A 22,294-nucleotide genomic window follows, 5' to 3' on the forward strand; every position below is an offset into this window, starting at 1 on the left:
GGGAAAAAATGCAGGGTGGAGGAGACGGAGAGTGATGGGTAAAAGTGCTATTTTATATCAGGTGGTCATGAAAGGGTTCTCTGAAGAAGTGACATTTGAAGGCAGAGGGAATCATACACATAAAAGTTCTCAGCCCAAGGCCTCATTGGTGTTAAAGATCATATTCATCCTATTATTTATAATTCGTTATCTAATTTCTAATTCTAGTTTTTACAAATGCACATACATCTGCATTTTATACTATTTGAATCATGTTAGAAGCCACTTTATAACCTTTTTGTAATGTCTTACATACTGTTTTAATGGTCGAATAATAGATTAATATCCCTAAATACATGATTATTTGATCATTATTCTATAGTTGAACAAGAATATTTCAAATTTTTCATAAGTATAAATAACATTTCACCAAATAGTTTTGTAGATAAATCTTTATATTGTTAATATTCTTCCTTAGAAGAGTTCCTAAAAGTAGAATTACTGGACCAAAGATTACACATTTCAAAATGGCTTAATATACACTGACTTTTTCAAAAGATGCTATTTTTCTTTTCTCTCTAGCAGAAAAGTGTCCAGTTAGGACACAGCTTATTAGGCACCTACTGTATGCCAAGCACTGTTACAAGCACAGGGGATATAGTCCTTGCTGCATAGAGCTTACATTGGGCGGACACATAATAAGCAAGTAAACAAAGAACATAATTTCAGAAAGTGGTAAGTGCTGTGAGGAAGATAAAGCAGAGGAAAGGGGTAGGCCTGTGCTGTCCAGCACAATAGCTGCTAGCCATACAGACCTACTGAGCACGTGAAATGTGGCAAATGTGAATTGGAATGCACCAAATTTCAAAAACTTAGCATGAAAAAGAGATGTCTCTCTCAGAATCTTTATGTTGATTATGTTTACATAATATTTTGGATATATTAGATTAAATAAAATATATCATTGAAATTATTTTCACCTGTATCTTTTTGCTTTTTAAAAAAAGTGTCTACTAGCACATTTAAAGTTACATATGGTGGGACTACATTTCTATCACAGTGCTGGGTTATATAGTCGCTTGCTGGATGGTCTCTGAGGATGCTATCCATGGAGTGGGACCTGGGCAAGGAGAAGGTGCAGGCACACAAAGGTCTGGAAGAGAGTGTGGTAGGCAGAGGGAAGAGGAAACAGTAAGTGCAAAGGCTGGAGGTGAGGTTGAGTTCAGAATAGGTGATGACTACTGGAAGGCCAATGCAATAGCTGGAATACAATGAACACGCAGGAAGAGACAGCCAGGGAGGGATAAGATCAGGGGGGCCAGGTCCATGGCCTTGTAAGCCATGCGAGGGTGTTTGAATTTTCCTCTACAGGTAATAGAAAATCACTAAGGGTCATATTTTTATTTTTATTTTTTTATGTTTATTTATTTTTGAGAGAGAAACTGAGTGTGAGTGGAAGAGGAGCAGAGAGAGAGGGAGACACAGAATCCAAAGCAGGCTCCAGGCTCTGAGCTGTCAGCACAGAGCCTGACGTGGGGCTCCAACTCACAAACTGCGAGATCATGACCTGAGCTGAAGTTGGATGCCCAACTGACTGAGCCACCCAGGCTCCCCAAGGGTCATATTTTTAAAACAAGGCTCTGGCTTTTGCAAAGAATGGAATGGATGCGGAAGGTCAAGGAAAGTGGAAGCAAAGAGAACATATACAAAGCTATTACAGCAGTTAAGGCATATTGTTTATATTTATATATATATAAGGGTGAACGCTTTCATGCCGATATTGGCCATCAACCCAAGGGGGGCAGCATGTTTGCATGTTTGACTTCTGAACATGGCTGTGCTTCTAGGCAGACATCGTCGCAAACCAGGCCCCTGGGACTGAGTTCAGTCTGAGGACGTTAATTTGATTATATCCCACAGCATTGGCCTACATTGTGTTTTTGAAATTTTGGATTAATTGCCAACTACTTTTATTTTTAAATGCTGATTTTGGATTCTCTGGAGAAACCACACCACCTGGTAAGAATAGGTTGGCATTCCCACATGACAATAGTTGTCTGGGCTGGAGCTGAGAGGCAACTGTCCTCTGAAGAAGGGCATGAACCCTCTAGCTGTCCAGTGGAACTTCCTGCAATAATGGAAATGTTGTGTATCTGTGCTGTCCAATTTGGAAGACACAGCCATATTTGGTCATGAATTGGAAGACACAGCCATATTTGGTCATGAGCACTTGAAATATGGCTAGTGTTACTGAGAAACGAAATTTTAAATTTTGTATCATTTTAATTAATTTGAAGCTAAATAGCCACATAGGACTAGTGGCTACTATATTGAATAGTGTAGTCCTAGCCTACCCCAGTCCTCACTCTTCCTGATTATGTTCCTGACCGACATCACGAACTGACATAACTGCGACCCCTGTAACTAAGTGGGCTGTGACTCCCCTATCTCACTATCTTTGATTTAAGATGGTGTGCTTTATTCATATTAAAATGATCCACTTTTATTCCCATTTGCTATGAGGTTTTCTTTTTTAAAAACAAAATATAGAATAGATGCTGGCTATGGCCTAGTGCCTTATTTGCACAGGGAAGATTCTTTTAGCTTTTGAAATGGTTTTAAAAATTGAGATATGGGGCGCCTGGGTGGCTCAGTCGGTTGAGCGTCCAACTTCAGCTCAGGTCATGATCTTGCAGTTTGTAAGTTCAAGCCCCACATTGGGCCCTGTGCAGAAGGCTCAGAGCCTGTTTAAGAGTCTGTGTCTCCCTCTCTCTCTCTCTCTCTACCCCTCCCCGACTTGTGCTGTTTTTCTCTCTCAAAAATAAATAAAGATTAAATTAAAAAAATAAAAATTGAGGTATAATTGACATAGAATATTAGATTCACTTCAGGTGTACAACATAATGATTCAATATTTGTATATATTGAGAAGTGACCACCGTAATAAGTCTGGTTAACATTCATCACCTTACACAGTTACAACTTTTTTTCTTGTGATGAGAACATTTAAGATCTACGACTAAAGAACAATGTCAAAGATTCATTTAACCCATTAGTGAGGAAACCAACAGGATGACAAAGCTGAGGTATATATTATCACTGAAATAAGACTGCAAAGTTGCATACGAATGTACGCTTAATATCTTATGAGTCAATAAAATTGTAACCTTTGAGGGTTATCTTTTTTACTGGACAAATGATTTGCAATGTATCCATCTATAAGTTAATATCTGACTTTGCCCCAGTAGAAATACTATTTATTTATAATACATTTATAACAAATTGTAAATTGTAGCAATTACAAAAATATATGAAGTTCTTTAAAAATTATAAATTAACTTATAGCAGAGATCACAGGTATATTTCAGTACAGCAGGGATCGGCAAACTGTGGCCCACATGCCCCGGTGGACCAAATCCAGCCCATCACCTGTTAACAGATTTCTTCACATCAAATTTTCCCTCATTAAGTCATGGTAGAAAATTCTTTTGAGGCCCCATTGCATTATGCTGACTTTAGGATTATTATAATAACATGTATACGTGAATTGGGCTTTTGATTTTTGTTTCACGTGCTCTTTGCTAGACATTGGAATTGGGATTATGTTAATTTCATAAACTGGATTATGCCTGGGCTACTTGCTCCCCATATTACCCTTTATTTTTTATTGCTCTGACTTTTCATTCTAGCTTGCATAGTGCTTGACACACAGTAGGTGACAAATCAGTCTCTGTTGCTATGACATGAAGCTGATTAGCTGTCAGGATGTGGAAGGACTTCCATATTCACAAGAAGGTTGAACTTGATGGCCTCTAGATTATGATCTAATAGTTCTTAAAAACATGAAATATTTTTTCCATTTCCTCCAGACTTAACGAAAATTTAAAGGAAATGTAATTTTCTCTATCCTTGCTATTGTTTAATTTAATTGTAGCAAATTTAAAAGTGTAGTATATGGTATTGGGATGTTACCTCTTCTTCTTCTTGCTCTTCTTCCTCTTCCCCTTCCTCTTCTCCTTTTCCTTCTTTTTGGGCTTCTTTCCTCTTTTTCCTGCGATTTTCAATGACTTCAGGATCCCACTGATCTCTTCTGTATATGTACCCTGTACTACTGTGCTGCCTTTGCCCAGAAATTCTTTGGCATAAATCGTAGTCGGGGCACTAAGGAACAACATTAGTAATTTTAACAAGCATCTTCAGTGATTCTGATGCTGACAGTGCATGCACCACACTTTAAGAAACAAAGGAAGCAGGAAACTTTAGAACTTTCCTTGTTCATTTTCTGATTTCTTTAGGCCATCTCTATGTGGAGATGGGATGGGTATTTATTGAGGCCAGACTTCTACAGGCTTCCTAATTTTTCACAAGAAAGGTTTCAATCCACTCAGATCATCTTTATAATGTGTATTTGCCCTTCCTTACTCAGCAACCCAGAATAACCATACTGTGGGCCCTTGACAGAGACGACTGCCTTCAGCTGTCTCCTATTTTCACTTGCAGAAACTGACTACCATAAGGGTGAGTCTGAAGGACATGCCTCAGAGCAGTGGTCTTCAAACTTCAGTGGGCATCAGACTCATGTAGAGGGCTTTGCAACACAGATAGCTGAATGCCACTCCCTAGAGTTCTTGATTCATTTTGGGGTGGTTTCTGAGAATATGTTTTTCTAACAAACTTCTGAGGGCTGCTGGTGCAGTTGGCTCTGGGACTGTACTCTGTGAACCACTGCTATAGTAGATCACTGGCCCTTTGCCACCTTTTTTTTTTTTTTTTTTTTTGTAATACAGACCCCTTGAGAATACGAGGAAAGCCATTGGCTTTTGCTTCAGAAAAGCAGACATACACAATAAAGTAATTTCATATAATTATAATTTATGTATTATTAATATAATTAAATGTTATTATTTCATAGATGCTTAAGGATTCATAGATCCCAGGCTAAGAATTTCTGCTCTAGAAATTCCAAGATTTATGCCCAAATAAGGACAAACCATCAGAGAAATGTGTGTTGTACTGAGCTCTGTCTCACATTAGGCCTCTGATGACATTCTAGTCATAGAAAACTTCCTTGGATACCCACTATCACACTTAAAACATAAAAACGGTGAAGGGCTTCATTCTCTATGTTAACAATCTTTTATATTGAGACCCATGTAAGATATTTCTCTTATTTAAAATTTTAATTCTAATTCCTCTCATTTTGTTTCTTCCTGAGGAATGGCTTGTCTTTTCATGGACAATGTGAATTTTATATAAATGGTCACATTTCCTCTTTCTACTTTGGCTTATCAAACTCAGAAGTTATGCCCCAAATTTAGTAAACATTTGGAGGGTAATGGTCTGTATATCTGTACACTCTTGTTCTATACAATCTATGTTTTCCAGGGCTTAGACTTTATATTTGGTTTTAGTTGTCTGAGATCTTTTCTTCTCTCCCTTAGACACACGTTCACATGTGTGACACTCTCAAGGTCCATGCAGGAATTCTGATCGGTCTCCAACCACGACCTGTGGCAGGCTGCAGATTATACCATGCTCAGCACTGCAATACCTCTTCTCTCTCACAGCTAACCCTAACACACTCCCGGGTCCCAACATCTGAGCTGAGAATCATCCCATTTATCTTGAGCTGTCAAAACTTTTGGGGAACCAGGCAGTTATGAATATAAAAGCTTATAATCAATTTTCATATAAACAAACAGACTTGGCCTCACTGAAGTCTTATCATTCTCACATAAAGCAGTTACTATTTTTGTAAAGAAGAAATCGAGTCTCTTAAATGTGATTTGCCAAATTCTGTTGATAGAGAGATTGGGGATAGGACTCAGCCTGACTCTTAATCAAGGCTGAATGATGTTCTTTAACATTCATATGACCAAATCATTTGCTCCTTCTTTCATTGTATTTAATTGTCAAACTTATCAGGTGTCTACTAGGTACACTATCTTGTGCTAGTTGATGTTTATATGAGTAAGACATACTTCTTGCCTTCGAGCAAGGCAGAGTCCGGAAGAAAACAGACAATTACAATATAATAAGATATTATGATAAGGAGAGCAACATGAATGGTCATCAGAGAAGTATTTAACTTTCCTGTAGTAAAGTATAGGGGACATGGAGGAAGAGAGAGGGAGAGGAGGTGGAGGGAGAGAGAGAAGGAGAAAGTGAGAGTGAAAGAGAAAGAATGAGAGAGAATGAGTTAGTTAATATGTGTGTTGGTGTGGAAGAGGTGGTCATCAGGGAAACAGATGATGCCTGAACTGACTTTCAAAAGATGACTATGATTAAGCCTATTGAAAAGGCCGGGAGGGGGGGCGCCTGGGTGGCGCAGTCGGTTAAGCGTCCGACTTCAGCCAGGTCACGATCTCGCGGTCTGTGAGTTCGAGCCCCGCGTCAGGCTCTGGGCTGATGGCTCAGAGCCTGGAGCCTGTTTCCGATTCTGTGTCTCCCTCTTTCTCTGCCCCTCCCCCGTTCATGCTCTGTCTCTCTCTGTCCCAAAAATAAATAAACGTTGGAAAAAAAAATTAAAAAAAAAAAAAAAAGAAAAGGCCGGGAGGGATTTCCTTTGGATGGAGCTACAGGTGTAAAAGCACAGAGGCATGAGAAGGAATAACTCAGTCCCTATGATTGATACATAAATTGCTATTTCCTTGGGGCGCCTGGGTGGCTGGGTGGAGTAAGCATCTAACTTCGGCTCAGGTCATGATCTCATGGTTCTGAGATCTAGCCTCACATTGGGCTCTGCACTGACAGCTCAGAGCCTGCTTAGTTCTCCTGTCCCCCTTTATCTATGCCCTTCCCTTGCCCGTTCTCTCTCTCTTTCCTCAAAAATAAACATTTAAGGGGCGCCTGGGTGGCGCAGTCGGTTAAGCGTCCGACTTCAGCCAGGTCACGATCTCGCAGTCTGTGAGTTCGAGCCCCGCGTCAGGCTCTGGGCTGATGGCTCAGAGCCTGGAGCCTGTTTCCGATTCTGTGTCTCCCTCTCTCTCTGCCCCTCCCCCGTTCATGCTCTGTCTCTCTCTGTCCCAAAAATAAATAAACGTTGAAAAAAAAAATAAAAAAAAATAAACATTTAAGACATTGGACACTTAAACAGTTATTTCCTTAACTACTTAGTATTTTTGAAGATACTCCTTGAATTCCACCACTGTTAAAAAGAATGGTTCGCTATGGTAGAAAAACAACTTACCTTAATATTGATTATTATATCAGGTTTCAAATTTAAGTTTTTAATTAATTCTATTTGCTGCAAAGTAGTTATGGCATCCTGTGAAAGTGATGGTAGTTCAGTGACAATATAACCTGTTGAATAAAACATAATTTTTAAAGTTTTATAATGCCACCAATATATGAGAGCATGGATTTGTTATTACTTTGTAAATCTCATTTGCTTATTGATGAATATTAATGTAGATCTTAAAATCATCTGTCAAATATTTTTAATTAATAGTTAAGTTTATTGCCACATAAGTATAACTATGAATAATGTTTTTCTGATAATAAATAAAATCACTGAGCTGGGAGGAAACATCTTAAAAAATTCCAAATCAATTTCTTTTAAGCACATGAGGGGCCTAGGGAAGGAAATTCCATGCTAGTAATTCTTTGAACAGTTAGGAAAGCCCTGTGATGATGGTAAGGGTATACTATAGGGGTTGTGTAGTATATTCTTTTCTTTCTAAAGCTAGCATCTTATAATAGAATATATATGTACATAATATTTATATAAGTTATGGGGAGTAATAAAACACCAATGAACCTCCTCATACAGTTTAAAAACCAGAACATTATCAACATGATTTTTGCTTAGCACACTTACTGGCTTGCATTCCTACCCAGAAACCTAAATCTTCTCATGGAAATTCACCCTGTTTGCCATCATCACATTAATTTCCTTAATATATTTCTTTAATTATGTCACTCTCATGCTTGAGAAAATTTTCTCTTGTTAATAAAGTCTCAATTTTCTCAGAATTAAAGGACTTAGGTCAATTTTTCTCCTGTTTTAATAGGACTTTTTTTTTCTTGAAAGAACGGACAAAAATTATGGTTATTCAGCTTTGGATACTTGGCAGACATTTTATAAAAAGTGAATGGAGTGAGCTGGTCATTTCAACTGACAGTATTTGTTGCCAATTATAAAATTCAAGCAAAAACTCAAATTTTAGAAAACATGTATCTATTGCCATAAGCTTTACAACTTCCTGATTTTTAAAACTTTTCTTGATGATGGGGGTGTCTGGGTGGCTCAGCTGGTTAAGCACCTGACTTTGGCCAGGTCATGATCTCATGGTTCATGGGTTCAGGCCCTGCATCAGGCTCTGTGCTGACAGCTCAGAGACTGGAGCCTGCTTCAGATTTTGTGTCTCCCTCTCTCTCTGCCCCTCGCCTGCTCATGCTCTGTCTCTCTCTCTCAAAAAATGAATAAACATCAAAAAAATTTTTTCTTAAACTTTTCTTGATGAACTTGGTGGTGAAATTAACAAAAGTGATATTCTGGTATTGTATAATGAAAAGTGTTGACATTTGGAAGATCTGCACAACTCAGTGAACTAATATTTTCCTAATAATTACTGCATAGTACACCTCCAAATCATGCATGCATTCCAAGTTCAAGGTAGACCAATGGATTTTATTTATTTATTTATTTATTTTAAATAGTTATTTATTTTTGAGAGAGAGGGAGAGAGAGAAGGGGAGAGAGAGAACAAGCGGGGGACGGGCAGAGAGGGGAACAGAGGATCTGACGCAGGCTCTGTGCTGACAGCAGAGAAACCCATGCAGGGCTCAAACTCAGGAAGCCTGAGATCATGACCTAAGCCGAACTCAGATGCTTAACTTACTGAGCCACTCAGGTGCCCTTAGACCAACAGATTTTAATGTAACAGAGTTAGAAAAGGTGCTTGATATGGTTTCAGATTCTATAATGTAAATAACCTTTAAGAAACTTACCCTTGGTGAGTTTTGATGTAGGATCAATTATTCTAAAGGCTATTAAAATACACTTTCCTTTTCTAACTACGTATCTGTGAAACTGGGTTTTCCTCATACATTTCAACAGAAACAATGAATTGCAACAGATTAAGCAGAAGGAGGCAGGAGAATCCAGCCAGCTAGGTCTTCTCTTAAGTCAGACATTAAAGAGACTTGCAAAAATATAAAACAATACCACTCTTCTCACTAAGTTTTTTGTTTTGAAGATTACAATTATTTTTTTTAATAAAATATGCTATTAATGCAAACATGTGATGTTTTGTTATGATTTTTAAACAAATATTTTAAACATTTCTTAGTTTTAATTTCTAATATGATAAATATTGATGTATATAACCCAAGTAAGCAAAAGCTCTTTTGGGGCCTCAACAAATCTTATAAGTATGAAGGAGTCTTAAAACTAAAAAGTTTGAGAACTGCTATGCAATGTCTAGAATAGTATGACTAAAGAAACAGTTATTAAGCATCTGTTGATAGATGAATGAATGTGTCTAATAAGCCAACCTCAAAATCCTCACTTGAGAACATGCTTATTACATACTCTTTTTTTTCAATTTTACAAAAGCAGACCGAAAACTATCATGGCAATCCAAAATCTCATGAAATACTTAGGCATTTCTCCTAAGATTTTTCAAACACTATGTATTGGATGCTACCCAGAGAAGCAGTCCTAAGTAGTTTGACTTCAAAAGGCAGAAAGACGTTGAAAAAAAAAAAATTAAAAAAAAAAAAAAAGGGGCGCCTGGATGGCGCAGTCGGTTAAGCGTCCGACTTCAGCCAGGTCACGATCTCGCGGTCCGTGGGTTCGAGCCCCGCGTCAGGCTCTGGGCTGATGGCTCAGAGCCTGGAGCCTGTTTCCGATTCTGTGTCTCCCTCTCTCTCTGCCCCTCCCCCGTTCATGCTCTGTCTCTCTCTGTCCCAAAAATAAATAAACGTTGAAAAAAAAAATTAATAAAAAAAAAAAAAAAGGCAGAAAGGGAGATTTATTATCTTTAGTTTTGGATATATGAGCTATAATTATGATTCCCTCCAGTCTTGATACAAGATACTTGGCTTATTCGTTTGCTTTTGCTGTTGTCTTTAAAAGACTGAAATATGGTCGTATTCTAAGGCATCCATTGTTTTTATTATTTTTTTATTCTCAAGTTAGTTAACATACAGTGTAGTCTTGGTTTCAGGAGTAGAACCCAGTGATTTATCCCTTACATATAACACCCAGTGCTCATCCTAACATGTGCCCTCCTTAATGCCCATTACCCATTTACCCCATTCCCATCAACCCTCAGTTTGTTCTCTGTATTTAAGACTCTCTTACGGTTTGCTAAGGCATCCATTCTATTCAAGGTTCCTTAAATGAACCCAACACACTCCTGCAAAAATTTAGCCACTACATGCATTGGCACTGTCTCGGGAACTGGGCCAGACCTTTCTCCACTTGCCTCCTCCTGCTGTTCTTGCTTTTTGTTCCCCTGGCTTCCCCCTTCCCTAGTTTGGTTTGGATTCTATTGCTAAATTATCCTCCACTTGATTAACAACCTTATTGGAACTTGTCAAGGTATTGAGATGTGATGGCTGGCATTAAGCCATCACATTTTGAGGGTGAGTACTGTGGTGAAGGGGACCCCATGGCCTAGCCCTAGGTTGAATTCACTCTTGTCCAGATCATCTCTCCTGATCACATATTGCCAGAGAACATCAGTCTCCAGAGTTCATGCCTTCCTCTTCTAAACAACAGGGGGATTACACAATACTTTTGTCCCTCTCATTTCCTCTGCGGGCAATGCTGCCCAACATCTGTGTATTACAAATGAAAGATGGAAGCTTGACACTCCGTGTGCTGTGCTCATCAGCACCCTGTGTATTAATATAATCACTGCCAGTGCTTGAACAGCTTATAAGGCATTCCAAGTGCAACTGTTTGTAGGTATCCTAAACCTCAGGCGTACATGTATATTGGAATGAGTTTAAAACTTGGTCTCTTTTGGGGCGCCTGGGTGGCTCAATCAGTTAAGCATCCGACTTCGGCTCAGGTCATAATCTCATGGTTCACAAGTTCAAGCCCCGTGTCGGGCTCTGTGCTGACAGCTCAGAGCCTGCAGCCTGCTTCAGAGTCTGTCTCTCTCTCTCTCTGCCCCTTCCCTGCTCATGGTCTGTCTTTCTCTCTCGAAAATAAAATTTAAAAAACTTGCTCTTTCCTAGTGGAAGCAGCAGAAAAATGGGTTGTTTCCATGGGGTTTGGTTCTCACCTGATAGGCCAGTATTTGGGCTGCCTGAATTTTCTGAGTGATGCGTTTTAGGGCTTTACCCATTGAGAGGTAGCCAGTATCATAATATCCAGACCCTAGGAATGTATCTATGGAAGAGATGTGGGAGAGTGGAAGAGCTTAGTTCTCTAGACCCAATTCTGGAAAGACATGATGAGGATACTTCCTGATAGATGGACCAGAGCTGCCAACCCCACTGCCAACCTCTCTAACCCCAGAGACATGTGTGGAGATGGAAGCATAGATAAGGACTTCCCCTCCCTGTCCCATATCTCCTTCACACCGTTACCAAGCCCTTACCCTCAATGCTGAAAATGGAGGAATGAAAGACCTCACACCACTCCTTGCTGCAAGGCTCTGATGTACTATCATGGGCAGAATAGACACTCTGCAGTCTAGTGCTCAGCCAACATCACCCCCACCAAGGAAAAGCTGAAATACTGTCCATATGGCTGCCCAGGGGAAACTGACTGGCCCATGCCATCGCTTTGTCCTCACTTCCTGGTTCAGTAGAATGAATTCCCACTTTTGCAAAACTGAAGATGGCATGCTACTGCTTTCAGACTGAAGTGACGTGAGATTCAGAGACATCAGGTAACTTATGTCCATCCAGCCCTAATATATACCTGATGTCATGCCAGCCTGATACGAGCGGATACACTGGTGACCAATGACTTCCAAGACAATCTACTATGTGATACACCTGGGGCAGGGAATGCCCAGATTAGGGCTGTCTATCACTTACTGGAGAAAACGAGTTTTCTGGAGTCCAGAAACAGGGAGCAGAAAGGGACTTCTTAGGATGCCCAGGCATTAGCTCTACCTTTTTCTCTTGGGTGAGGATGTAGTTCAAGGAAACTGATTTTGGCCCAAGGCCAACACAGCATGACAGGTTGTGAATGAAAGGATTATAATTATAGATTGTGTAAGTTCCTTCTAAATAGCTATAAAAGTTCCAAGTATAAAAGGCTCTGGTATAGAAAAAAAAAATAAGATTCAATCTGGCAATACTCTACTGGGCAGTGTTCCCAGCATTGCACATCTATCTGTCTTTAGGGATTTTAGAGTCATCAATTACCCAGCCTCACCTAGACCCTGGCCAGAGTTAATATCCCTGTTTTGAAAGCTCTTCACTTCCAATTTTGTTTCAATTTTTGTTTCTACCAGGCTGTTGGGTAGGACTAGACATCAGAAAGAATTCTTGCTGAGCAGAGACTTTTAAACTGCATTTAGTAGAGTGCAAGGTTGCACAGAAATTCCTCTGGGGACGTTACACAATAGGTGAGGGGAGTCTGGGCAGAAGAGGCTCTAGGTCCTGCCCCCACTACAGCCTTTAAATGAGCCCAGTTGTGCATGCCTAGAGCACAGGCATGCAATTACATGCTGAGAGTGTGGCCCTCAGATTCAAGAAACCACTTATACTGCCAGCTCCCAGGACACACACCAGTGCACAGCATGTCTAGGGGAAAGAGGAATACATTAAATGCTACGAGGGGATGCAGTCAGCAAAATCCAGAATGTAGGAAACTCTTATTAAACACATAACTAGCTTTTTCAAAAAAGAAAACACAAGGTGATAGAAAGAGGTAGAGGGCATTTATACATTAAAAGGGATTTGAGACATACCAATCAATTGCAATGCGTGAAACTTGGTTGGATCCTGCTTCCAAAAACAAAACACAACAAAACAAAAATAAAAAAAACAAAACTCAAAAATCAGCTAGAAAAAAAAAATATACAAGGCAAATAATGACATCACAGAGTGATTAGTAGGTGATTTACTATTAATTTTTTAGGTATGGTAATGTGAAACTAGGTTTAAAATAGTCCTTAACTTTCTGAGATATATACTAAAGCATTTAAAGATGAACTGATATGATATGAATTAGTTTCAAAATAAAGTAGGTTTGGGACAAATGTGGGTAGGAGTTTACATAAAACAAGATTAGATGAGAGTTATCATTGAAGCCGGGTGATGGATACATGGGGGGAATTTTATATAATCTCTTTACTTTTGTTTGACATTTTCCATAAGTGGTTAAAAAGGTTATGACCATCATAAATGGCATAGCTGAGTAGGTTTATTTTTTCATTTTTTTCTTTCTCTTTTTGCCAATATTTATAAATTTATACCATCTTTGTGTTGACCATGTAAAATACTCTAAATTTTTCAAGAAGTAAGGTGTGATGAAGTGTAAACAAAAAAGATATTTGCCTACCTATCTGTATGATTGTGTCAGTTTCAATCATTATGATTTTTAAGGTCACTTATTGACCTGTGTTGGAATTCTGTCATTGTCCTTTTTACCTTTTTACTCATTTAACCTCCCACATTCTGGGTGTTTTTCCCAAGTTCATCTTCTTTATCACTGAACAACAGAAAGACTGATAGAGTGTAAGTATATATACAATATATATACTAGAGAGATGATATATATATATCTATGAATGGATGGATAGATATTGTTCATTCCATACATCATCTATATGTAGAGAAATCTTTCTACCTAAAGATACGAATGATACATAGTTTGCAGCGACAAGTTGCTTTTGCTACTTCCATTATTGATTTGCTTCTGTAATCATGGTTTTTACTTTACTGCATTTTATTTTTATCCCTCTATTTTAATAGTCACCATGTCTTCTCTATAACGCAGCTTTCTAAGTTTTTCTTCTTTCATTCAATAAATCTATTTCAGGTAGCTGATTTTCTTCCCAGCAAATCTTTATTCTTCTTCCTTCTTTTGCAAATGTCACAGGATTTGTTCTTTTCTGTTTAGTCATTCTGAGCTTCGGTAGTCTTTGTCTTGAGAAATTAGGCCCCAAACCCCTGCTGAGCATCTGTTTGAATGTAGAGAGACTTCTTGGGTCCAGAGTGAGAGGGTAGACTGGATAAACAGACTGAAGCCTGCCAATATCTGGAGCCAGAGGCTAAGCTGGTGCCATGCTAGTTCCCACTCCTGCCTTGTAAGTATGGGTTAATGCAGAGAAGCCTAGCCATAGACAGGACTTCGTAATAAAACTGAATGAATGGGAAAGCAGTCAGCAGAGGCTGTCACCACCGTGAGAAGTACCACAGCAGAGTGTCGATGCTTTTGCTGGATAACACGATGCTTGCAGAAGATTGAACAATTTAAACTTATCTATTTATTTACGTTACAAGGGTAGAATCTGAAGAATACTGAATAATTGAATTGAATCTGAATAATGAAGTAAACAAGCAAAGAAAAGTATCTAAACCGCTTAACTGAACTCAGGCTCTGGGATTCCTGCAAGAGGGCAAAGGAAAGAGCAACTCCAGAACTTATGTGTGCCTCAGCTAAAGCATGAATTTTAAGGCTGCTTTGATAGCCACCAATTTATAAAAATAAACATACCAAAGTGAGAAACTTCCAGGGAGTTGAGCTTCTCCAACATTAGCTTCATGACAAGTTCATCTGGAATGCTTTGACCACCGAGCAGCATTGATTGCAACTAAGAACATGCACAGATAGTACATATTAGAATATATTTGTGATACAGAGCTTTTTTAAACAAAAATTCTAATAACTTTGAAACTTAGATTTACCATAACTCCTGATTCAGTTTCATTGGCAATCTGTTCTTCCAAAATTGGTAAAGCTAAAATATGAATTCAAAATGTTAGCACAAACTGATATTAGAATTGCCAAATTAAGAAACACATTTGTTGGGGCGCCTGGGTGGCGCAGTCGGTTAAGCGTCCGACTTCAGCCAGGTCACGATCTCGCGGTCCGTGAGTTCGAGCCCCGCGTCGGGCTCTGGGCTGATGGCTCAGAGCCTGGAGCCTGTTTCCGATTCTGTGTCTCCCTCTCTCTCTGCCCCTCCCCCGTTCATGCTCTGTCTCTCTCTGTCCCAAAAATAAATAAACGTTGAAAAAAAATTAAAAAAAAAAAAAAAAAAAGAAACACATTTGTGTTTATTTTTAAGTTTATTTTGAGAGAGAACATGTACATGAGTGGGGGAGAAGGAGAGAGAGAGAGAGAGAGAGAGAGAGAGAGAGAGAGAGAATCCCAAGGAGGCTCCCTGCTGTCCATGCCAGCCTCCAACTCACGAACTCTGAGATCATGACCCCAACTGAAACCAAGAGTTGGACACTTAACCAACTGAGCCACCCAGGCACCCCATATTTGTGTCTTTTATAACTGGTAACAAAGATTAATTTTGTTAATTAAAGATTAGTTAAATATTTGTATATCACTTTAAGAGTTTACAAAACACATTTACATACGTTATGTCATTTAAGCCTATCCAAAGCATGAGGCAGCAGAAAGTATTCCACAGAGAACTTGTCTCTGCCCCCGGATAGCTAAAGGATCTTGAGGAAGCTAACTTCTTAAATACTTTGGGCCTTGCATGCTTATGCCCTGTATCATATGCAAGAGAATATGAGGATGAAATAACATTGTGTATATGACAGTGATTTGGAAATTATAAAGTGTTACTCAAAAGAATACACTAGTATTATTAGTCCATTCCCTTTTTTTATGTCAAACCCTTTATTTTATGTTCTCTTTTTTTCTTTTTAAGTTTTTGTTTAAACTCTGTTTAGTTACCATACAGTGCAATACTGGTTTCAGTAGAATTCAGTGATTCATCATTTACCTACAACACCCAGTGCTCATCGTAATAGTCCAGATAATTTTATAACCACAGAGTTATATCTAGAACCCATTAATTTTGCACTCTGATTATATGAAAGGAAAGAATGCCATCAAGAAATGTAAAAATAGATAAGCACTGATTAGAAAAAGGGGGCCTGAGGTTAGAATTCCAATGATTTGTTTCCTTTTTAAGAGGAAATATTCCGGGGCGCCTGGGTGGCGCAGTCGGTTAAGCGTCCGACTTCAGCCAGGTCACGATCTCGCGGTCCGTGAGTTCGAGCCCCGCGTCAGGCTCTGGGCTGATGGCTCAGAGCCTGGAGCCTGTTTCCGATTCTGTGTCTTCCTCTCTCTCTGCCCCTCCCCCATTCATGCTCTGTCTCTCTCTGTCCCAAAAATAAATAAACGTTGAAAAAAACAAAATTAAAAAAAAAAAAGAGGAAATATTCCATCCCTTGTGGAAGACATCTTGGGACAGAAATGACAGGGGCATGACCTAGGGAAGGACTCAGAAATTATGTTCCCAGCTGCTAGTAATCAATGGATTGTGCTGTACCAGATTGCAATTTCATTAACAGCACATGGAATCCTCATTTCATACCATTCTTGCCAAAAATGATTATAAGAACTTTAAAGATTCCTTGTCAGTTTCATAGGTGAATATGAATCAGTGTTATTTTAATTAGCATTTCTTTGAATAAAATGGAGTTAAACTCTTTTTTCTTATATTTGTCTATTTTTATTTCTACTTAAAATTTTTTTTTTTTAACATTTATTTATTTTTGAGACAGAGAGAGACTGAGCATGAACGGGGGAGGGTCAGAGAGAGGGAGACACAGAATCTGAAACAGGCTCCGGGCTCTGAGCTGTCAGCACAGGGGCCCGATGCGGGGCTCGAACTCACAGACCGCGAGATCGTGACCTGAGCTGAAGTTGGCGCTCAACCGACTGAGCCACCCAGGCGCCCCAATTTTTATTTCTACTTAAAAAAAAAGTTTATTTTGAGAGAGAGAGCATGAGTATGGGGAGAGGCAGAGAAAGAGGGAGAGAGAGAAAATCCTAAGCAGGCTCCATGCTGTCAGCATGAAGCCCAAAGAAGGGCTTTATCCCACGAATTGTGAGATCATGACCTAAGCTGAAATCAAGAGTTGGACGCTTAACCAGCATGCCACTCAGGTGCCCCTATTTCTACTTTTATGAATTGCTATTCATTCTTCTGCTTATTTTTCTATTAGGACATATAGAGCTGTATTGATTAAAAGAATATTTTATATAAAGATGTCAGTCCTCATTTTATATACTGCAAAGAATGCAAAACAAAATAAAAAATAAAATTTATCATCAAAAATATTAAGTCTTGAAACATGCTCCCAAGAGCAGCTGTGAGCGTTCCTTCTCTTCCCATCTTCCATAGGGAGACACTTAAAACACACATGTCCCCAGCAGGTCTAAATGAGAAAATTTGAGAATTGGAGGCAGAAGAATGGAGTCAAAGACATTTCATAAACCATCCTAAAGTCTATGAACAAAACTAGGACTAACAGAAAGGCAAAATATGTCTGATGCTATGAAGATTATGAAGATGATATTCACTGGGTTCATAGTGACGTGTGATAAAGCAATTATGGCAAAATGTTAATAACAGAATCTAGATAGTACAATTCTTTACCTTTTTATGCATATTTGAAAGTTTTATAATAAAATATTGGGGGGGGAGGTAAAATTTACCTTCTACACGAATACATTTCCATGCTTGTGTTATCTGACGGGCTAAGGTTGTCTTCCCAACCCCCTAAAAAAGAAAGATGTTATTTAAAACCCAAAAGAACAGTCATTTGCCAGAGAAACAGATATTCACATTTAAAAGATTATATTCATGGTTACAATACATAAATATTATCAAGTAAATTTTTTGTCAACAAAAAAAAATGAACAGCAGACCTTAGATATTTATAGCATAATTTTTCTCTATAAGAGTCACATTTGCCACATTTTATGAAATGATTTAAATAACATTTTTAAATTAAGAAAATATCCCTGAAACCAGGAAGTTGTACCATTATGGCATTACAGGTACTGTCCTCTTTTGATTATCAAATTTTGTAATTTTGAATATATATCATGATTCTACTGAAACCCATCACTTTATTTCCTTTCTAAAGTTTATAACTATGAATGTTTTGACAGACTTCCATTTAGTAACTTCCAAGAGCAAAAAATTCCTTCTTAATGGACGTCTTTGAAAAGTGTCATCTTTTAAAGATAAAAGATCACTTTAATGAAGTAACATTTGTACCTGACTGCTCTTACTGTTGACTCTTAGAACTCTATTATATGTTAAGAAACATAATGAAAATTACTGGAACTATTTCTTGGTACCTGTCCCAGGGTCTACATAAAATTAAATCAAGGATGGGATCCAGCCTTTGGTCTCTGCTATTCTGGGGAGCCTCTTTAATTAACCAGCTCAGTTTCTCTAATGGTAACTACCAACTAGCTCAATGGCTAAAAATACCTCTCATCTAGAGGTCTTTACTAGAAATGCTAGAAAGGCAGGCTATCTTATGACAGCCATTTTTTGTTTCTTTTTATTTTGTGGAAAGATAATATATAGGTCTGCTGATGCACTTTGAGTAAAGGTGAGGCACATTGCCTCTCAGTAGCTTCAGATATTAATGGGAGAGGCTCCCCGTTTGACTCCATAGTGTCTTGCCTTCAAATACCCAGAGAGTCTCACAACAAATTCCACAGAAAATTTTATATGTCAATTGTGTCTAAAATAACCTGGATCACAGACTACTAACAATTTTCATGGTGCAATGTTTTGATTAATTAATTTCTTCATAATATAAAAACAAAGATAAGTACAATGTCAGTTCCTTTCCAATTATAAGTGCACAAGAGAAGAGAAAGCTATGAAATTACCACGAATATTATATTAGTTTTTAAGTCATACAACTAAAGTCTAACACTCAAAGAAGTCATCATACTATGTAGTTTTCATTCTTGTGTGGTAACATAATATTATGATTTTTAAAATAAAAAAATATTAAATAATAAGTTACAAGAGATAACTTACTGGTTTCCCAAATATAACAAAGCAAACAGGTTTAGACAGCAAAAAGTTATATTCAGCTTCATCTTCATTAAATATATCTGCAAAAGGATACTTTTCTGTATTCTCTTCAGAATTCATAATATAAAATACTACAATAAGAAAAAATAAGATTTTTAGTGACTAATTCAGTTGGAAAAGGCAGGCAGGTTAGGGAAAATGAGAATATCCTGAGAATTTACTTAGCCCCAAAGCCATTCCACACCACTAAACACAAGGATTTTTCCCATACTGACAAAAAAGTTAAACTCATCTATTAAAACAGTAATAAGCTTAGTTTGAGACAAAAAGCAAAATCCAGTTATACATTGTACAAGACAGCTAAAACAAAATGTTTCAGAGAGATTAAATTAAGGGAAAAATACATACATGCAAACATACACATATTTGTGTGTATTCAATTAAAGATCAAATTACATATGCTATACACATATATATATATATATTATGCAGTTACACACACATATGTGTGTGTGTGTGTACACGTGTAGGGACTACTAATGGGTCTAACAGAAATCCAAATCCAATACGTAGAACTGAAAAAAAAAAAGAACATATATATAACAATATTTATAAGATGTAGCTAAAGTAGTATTTAGAAGCATTAAATACATTAGAGCCAAAGAAAGTCTGAAAAGTACATGAAATAAGCTCACCACTTTTAAGATGTTAGGGGGAAAAAAAAAACCCCAGGAAAAATAGAAAAATATATTTTAAAAGTTAATAAAATAGAAAACATATAGAGAGAGGGTCACCAGAGCTAAACAGCGGTATTTTGAAAAAACGTAAAAATAGAAAACTTCTGTCAAGATTGTTCAAGTAAAGAAAACAGATGGCACAATTAAACAATATTAGACATTAGGTTTTTAGAAGTATGGTTTCTTATATCTCCAAACAGATTTGTCTATTTTTGTTGTTGTTTATTTCTAACTTTCGTTAATCAGAGTATGTTCTTTGATTTCAATTTTTCAACTTTTTGAAATTTCTTGAGGCTTGCCTCGGGGCCTAGTGCATGGTAGTTTTTTTTTTTTTTTTAATGTTTATTTATTTTTGAGAGACAGAACATGAGCGGGAGAGGGGCAGATAAAGAGGGAGACACAGAATCCAAAACAGGCTCCAGGCTCTGAGCTGTCAGCACAGAGCCCGATGAGGGGCTTGAACCCACGAACCGTGAGATCATGACCTGAACCAAAGTCGGATGCTTAACCGACTAAGCCACCCAGGCACGCCAAGTGCATGGTAGCTTTTTAAAAAGTTCCCTGATTCCTTGAGAAGGATATGTGATTTATGTCTGATGCAGTGTGCTTTAAATGGACTACAGAATAACAATGCTGCAGATATAATATAGATAATGTGAGGATACCACAAACAAGGTTATCCTGAATAAACTGATATTATTTCTTTTTTTTTTTTAATTTTTTTTTCAACATTTATTTATTTTTTTTGGGACAGAGAGAGACAGAGCATGAATGGGGGAGGGGCAGAGAGAGAGGGAGACACAGAATTGGAAACAGGCTCCAGGCTCTGAGCCATCAGCCCAGAGCCTGACGCGGGGCTCGAACCCACGGACCGCGAGATCGTGACCTGGCTGAAGTCGGACGCTTAACCGACTGCGCCACCCAGGAGCCCCTAAACTGATATTATTTCTAAGAATTGATAAATTCCTAGAAAAATCAACTTCTCAAGAAAAAAAAAGAGGAAACCTAAGTGGTTCTATAACCATAAGGAAACAGAGTCAGTAACTAAAAATCTTCCCACAAAAAGTGTCATTGGAGGAAAGTGAGTGGCAGGACCAGAAGGTGGGGCTTAGTGTGTTTCTCTTAGGGAGGCCTCTGCCCTGCCAGGGTCTTTACAGAGGCCCTGGGCCCCAATTTCATAGTTTATTTTGACCAAAGACTTTATGAGGAGGTGGAGAGCCACCTCTGTTCTGTCAGTTTTTGCTCAGGAAGGGAATGGGGGTAGCCAAAGTCTCCTTGGCTTCTTTGGTTTGAAAATAAATTGTGTCTTTGGGGAAAAAATAAAAGAAACCAGATGGTTTTTTGAAGAACTCCGGACGTACAAGCTTCCAGATACTCTTTCGGAGAAAAGATAAAGTGGAGACTTCTAACATTAGTTTACGTATCTCATATAACCTTTACCTAAACAAGAGAGAGTGTGAGAAAGCAAAATTATGTACCAATTTCATTCATGAACAAGATTTTAAAAATCCTAATCAAAACATTAGCTAACTGAATCCAGCAATATATGAACAAGGTAATAACATCATGACCAAGTTGGGCTTTCCCCAGGAACTCAAGGTTGTTGAGAAATTAATTTATCATATTAAAACAAAAGAGAAAAACTACACGATCATCTTAATAGATGTAGAAAAAGTGTAACACAATTCAACACCCTTTAATGATTAATAAAAATCTCTTAGCAACTAGGAAAAGGGGAATTTCTTTAATCTGATAAAAGGTATTAACAAAAGACAAATATATTTAATGACTAAATATTTAAAATGTTCTTTTCAGGGGTGCCTGGGTTGGTTAAGAATCTGACTCTTGGTTTCAGCTCAGGTCATGATCATAATCTCGTGGTTTTGTGGGTTCGAGCCCCACGTTGGGCTCTGTGCTTGATTGATAGTGTGGAGCCTGTTTGGGATTCTCTCTCTTTGCCCCTCTCCCACTTGCACTGTCTCTGTCTCTCTCAAAATACAAATTAGAAAACTTTAAAAAAATGTTCTTTTCAGGTAATAACAAGACAAAGAAAGAAAACTGTAATTATTCCCAGTTGATATGATTGTCTACATGAGAAACAAACATATCACAGATAAATTTTGAGAATTAGGCTGATAACCCAATTTGCTGGATTCAAAATTATACAAAATTCAGTTGCATTTCCCTTTTTTTAATATTTGTTTTTTAATTTTTGAGAGAGCGTGAGCAGGGGAGGGGAAAGAGAGAGATGGACAGAGTATTAAAAGTGGGCTCTGCACTGACAGCAGCGAGCCCAAAGCGGGGCTCGAACTCATGAACCGCTAGATCATGACCTGAGCCAAAGCTGGATGCTCAACCAACTGAGCCATCCAGGTGCCCCCAGTTGCATTTCTATACACCATTATACACCACGACTTGCTAGAAAATGTAACTGAAGATAAAAAAGACTTATTTTTGCAGCAAAATAATAAAGTAACCAGGATTAAATATTATAAAACGTATACAAACTCTTTACGGAAAAATGACAAAATCTTATGAAATGACTTTAATGAGCAGAGTTCAAAAATGGAACCAGCAGTCTGAAATGCTGTTCACGAAACAATAAAAAGTGGATTATGGGGGCTA

General features: G+C 38.1%; 1 protein-coding gene across 6 annotated transcripts in view; it reads right to left on the minus strand.

Moving 5' to 3' along the window:
- AK9 (adenylate kinase 9) overlaps positions 1-22,294 on the minus strand; it is a 131,738-nt gene that overhangs the window by 102,402 nt on the left and 7,042 nt on the right. For 5 of the 6 annotated variants that reach the window (XR_003968925.1, XM_030316128.1, XM_030316129.1 and 2 more), the window contains exons 2-7: positions 18,936-19,063; positions 17,585-17,648; positions 14,806-14,858; positions 14,615-14,711; positions 7,169-7,281; positions 3,952-4,140 (exon numbers count right to left, since the gene is read on the minus strand). Coding sequence is in view for 5 of the 6 variants with exons in the window: in XM_030316128.1 (XP_030171988.1) it covers positions 3,952-4,140; positions 7,169-7,281; positions 14,615-14,711; positions 14,806-14,858; positions 17,585-17,648; positions 18,936-19,052 (633 nt within the window). In the remaining variant the exon portion in view is untranslated. The remainder of the gene's footprint in view (positions 1-3,951; positions 4,141-7,168; positions 7,282-14,614; positions 14,712-14,805; positions 14,859-17,584; positions 17,649-18,935; positions 19,064-22,294) is intronic. The other variant, XM_030316126.1, reaches the window with a different exon arrangement.

This window comes from Lynx canadensis, chromosome B2 (assembly GCF_007474595.2).
Source record: "Lynx canadensis isolate LIC74 chromosome B2, mLynCan4.pri.v2, whole genome shotgun sequence".
Lineage (NCBI taxonomy): Eukaryota > Metazoa > Chordata > Mammalia > Carnivora > Felidae > Lynx > Lynx canadensis.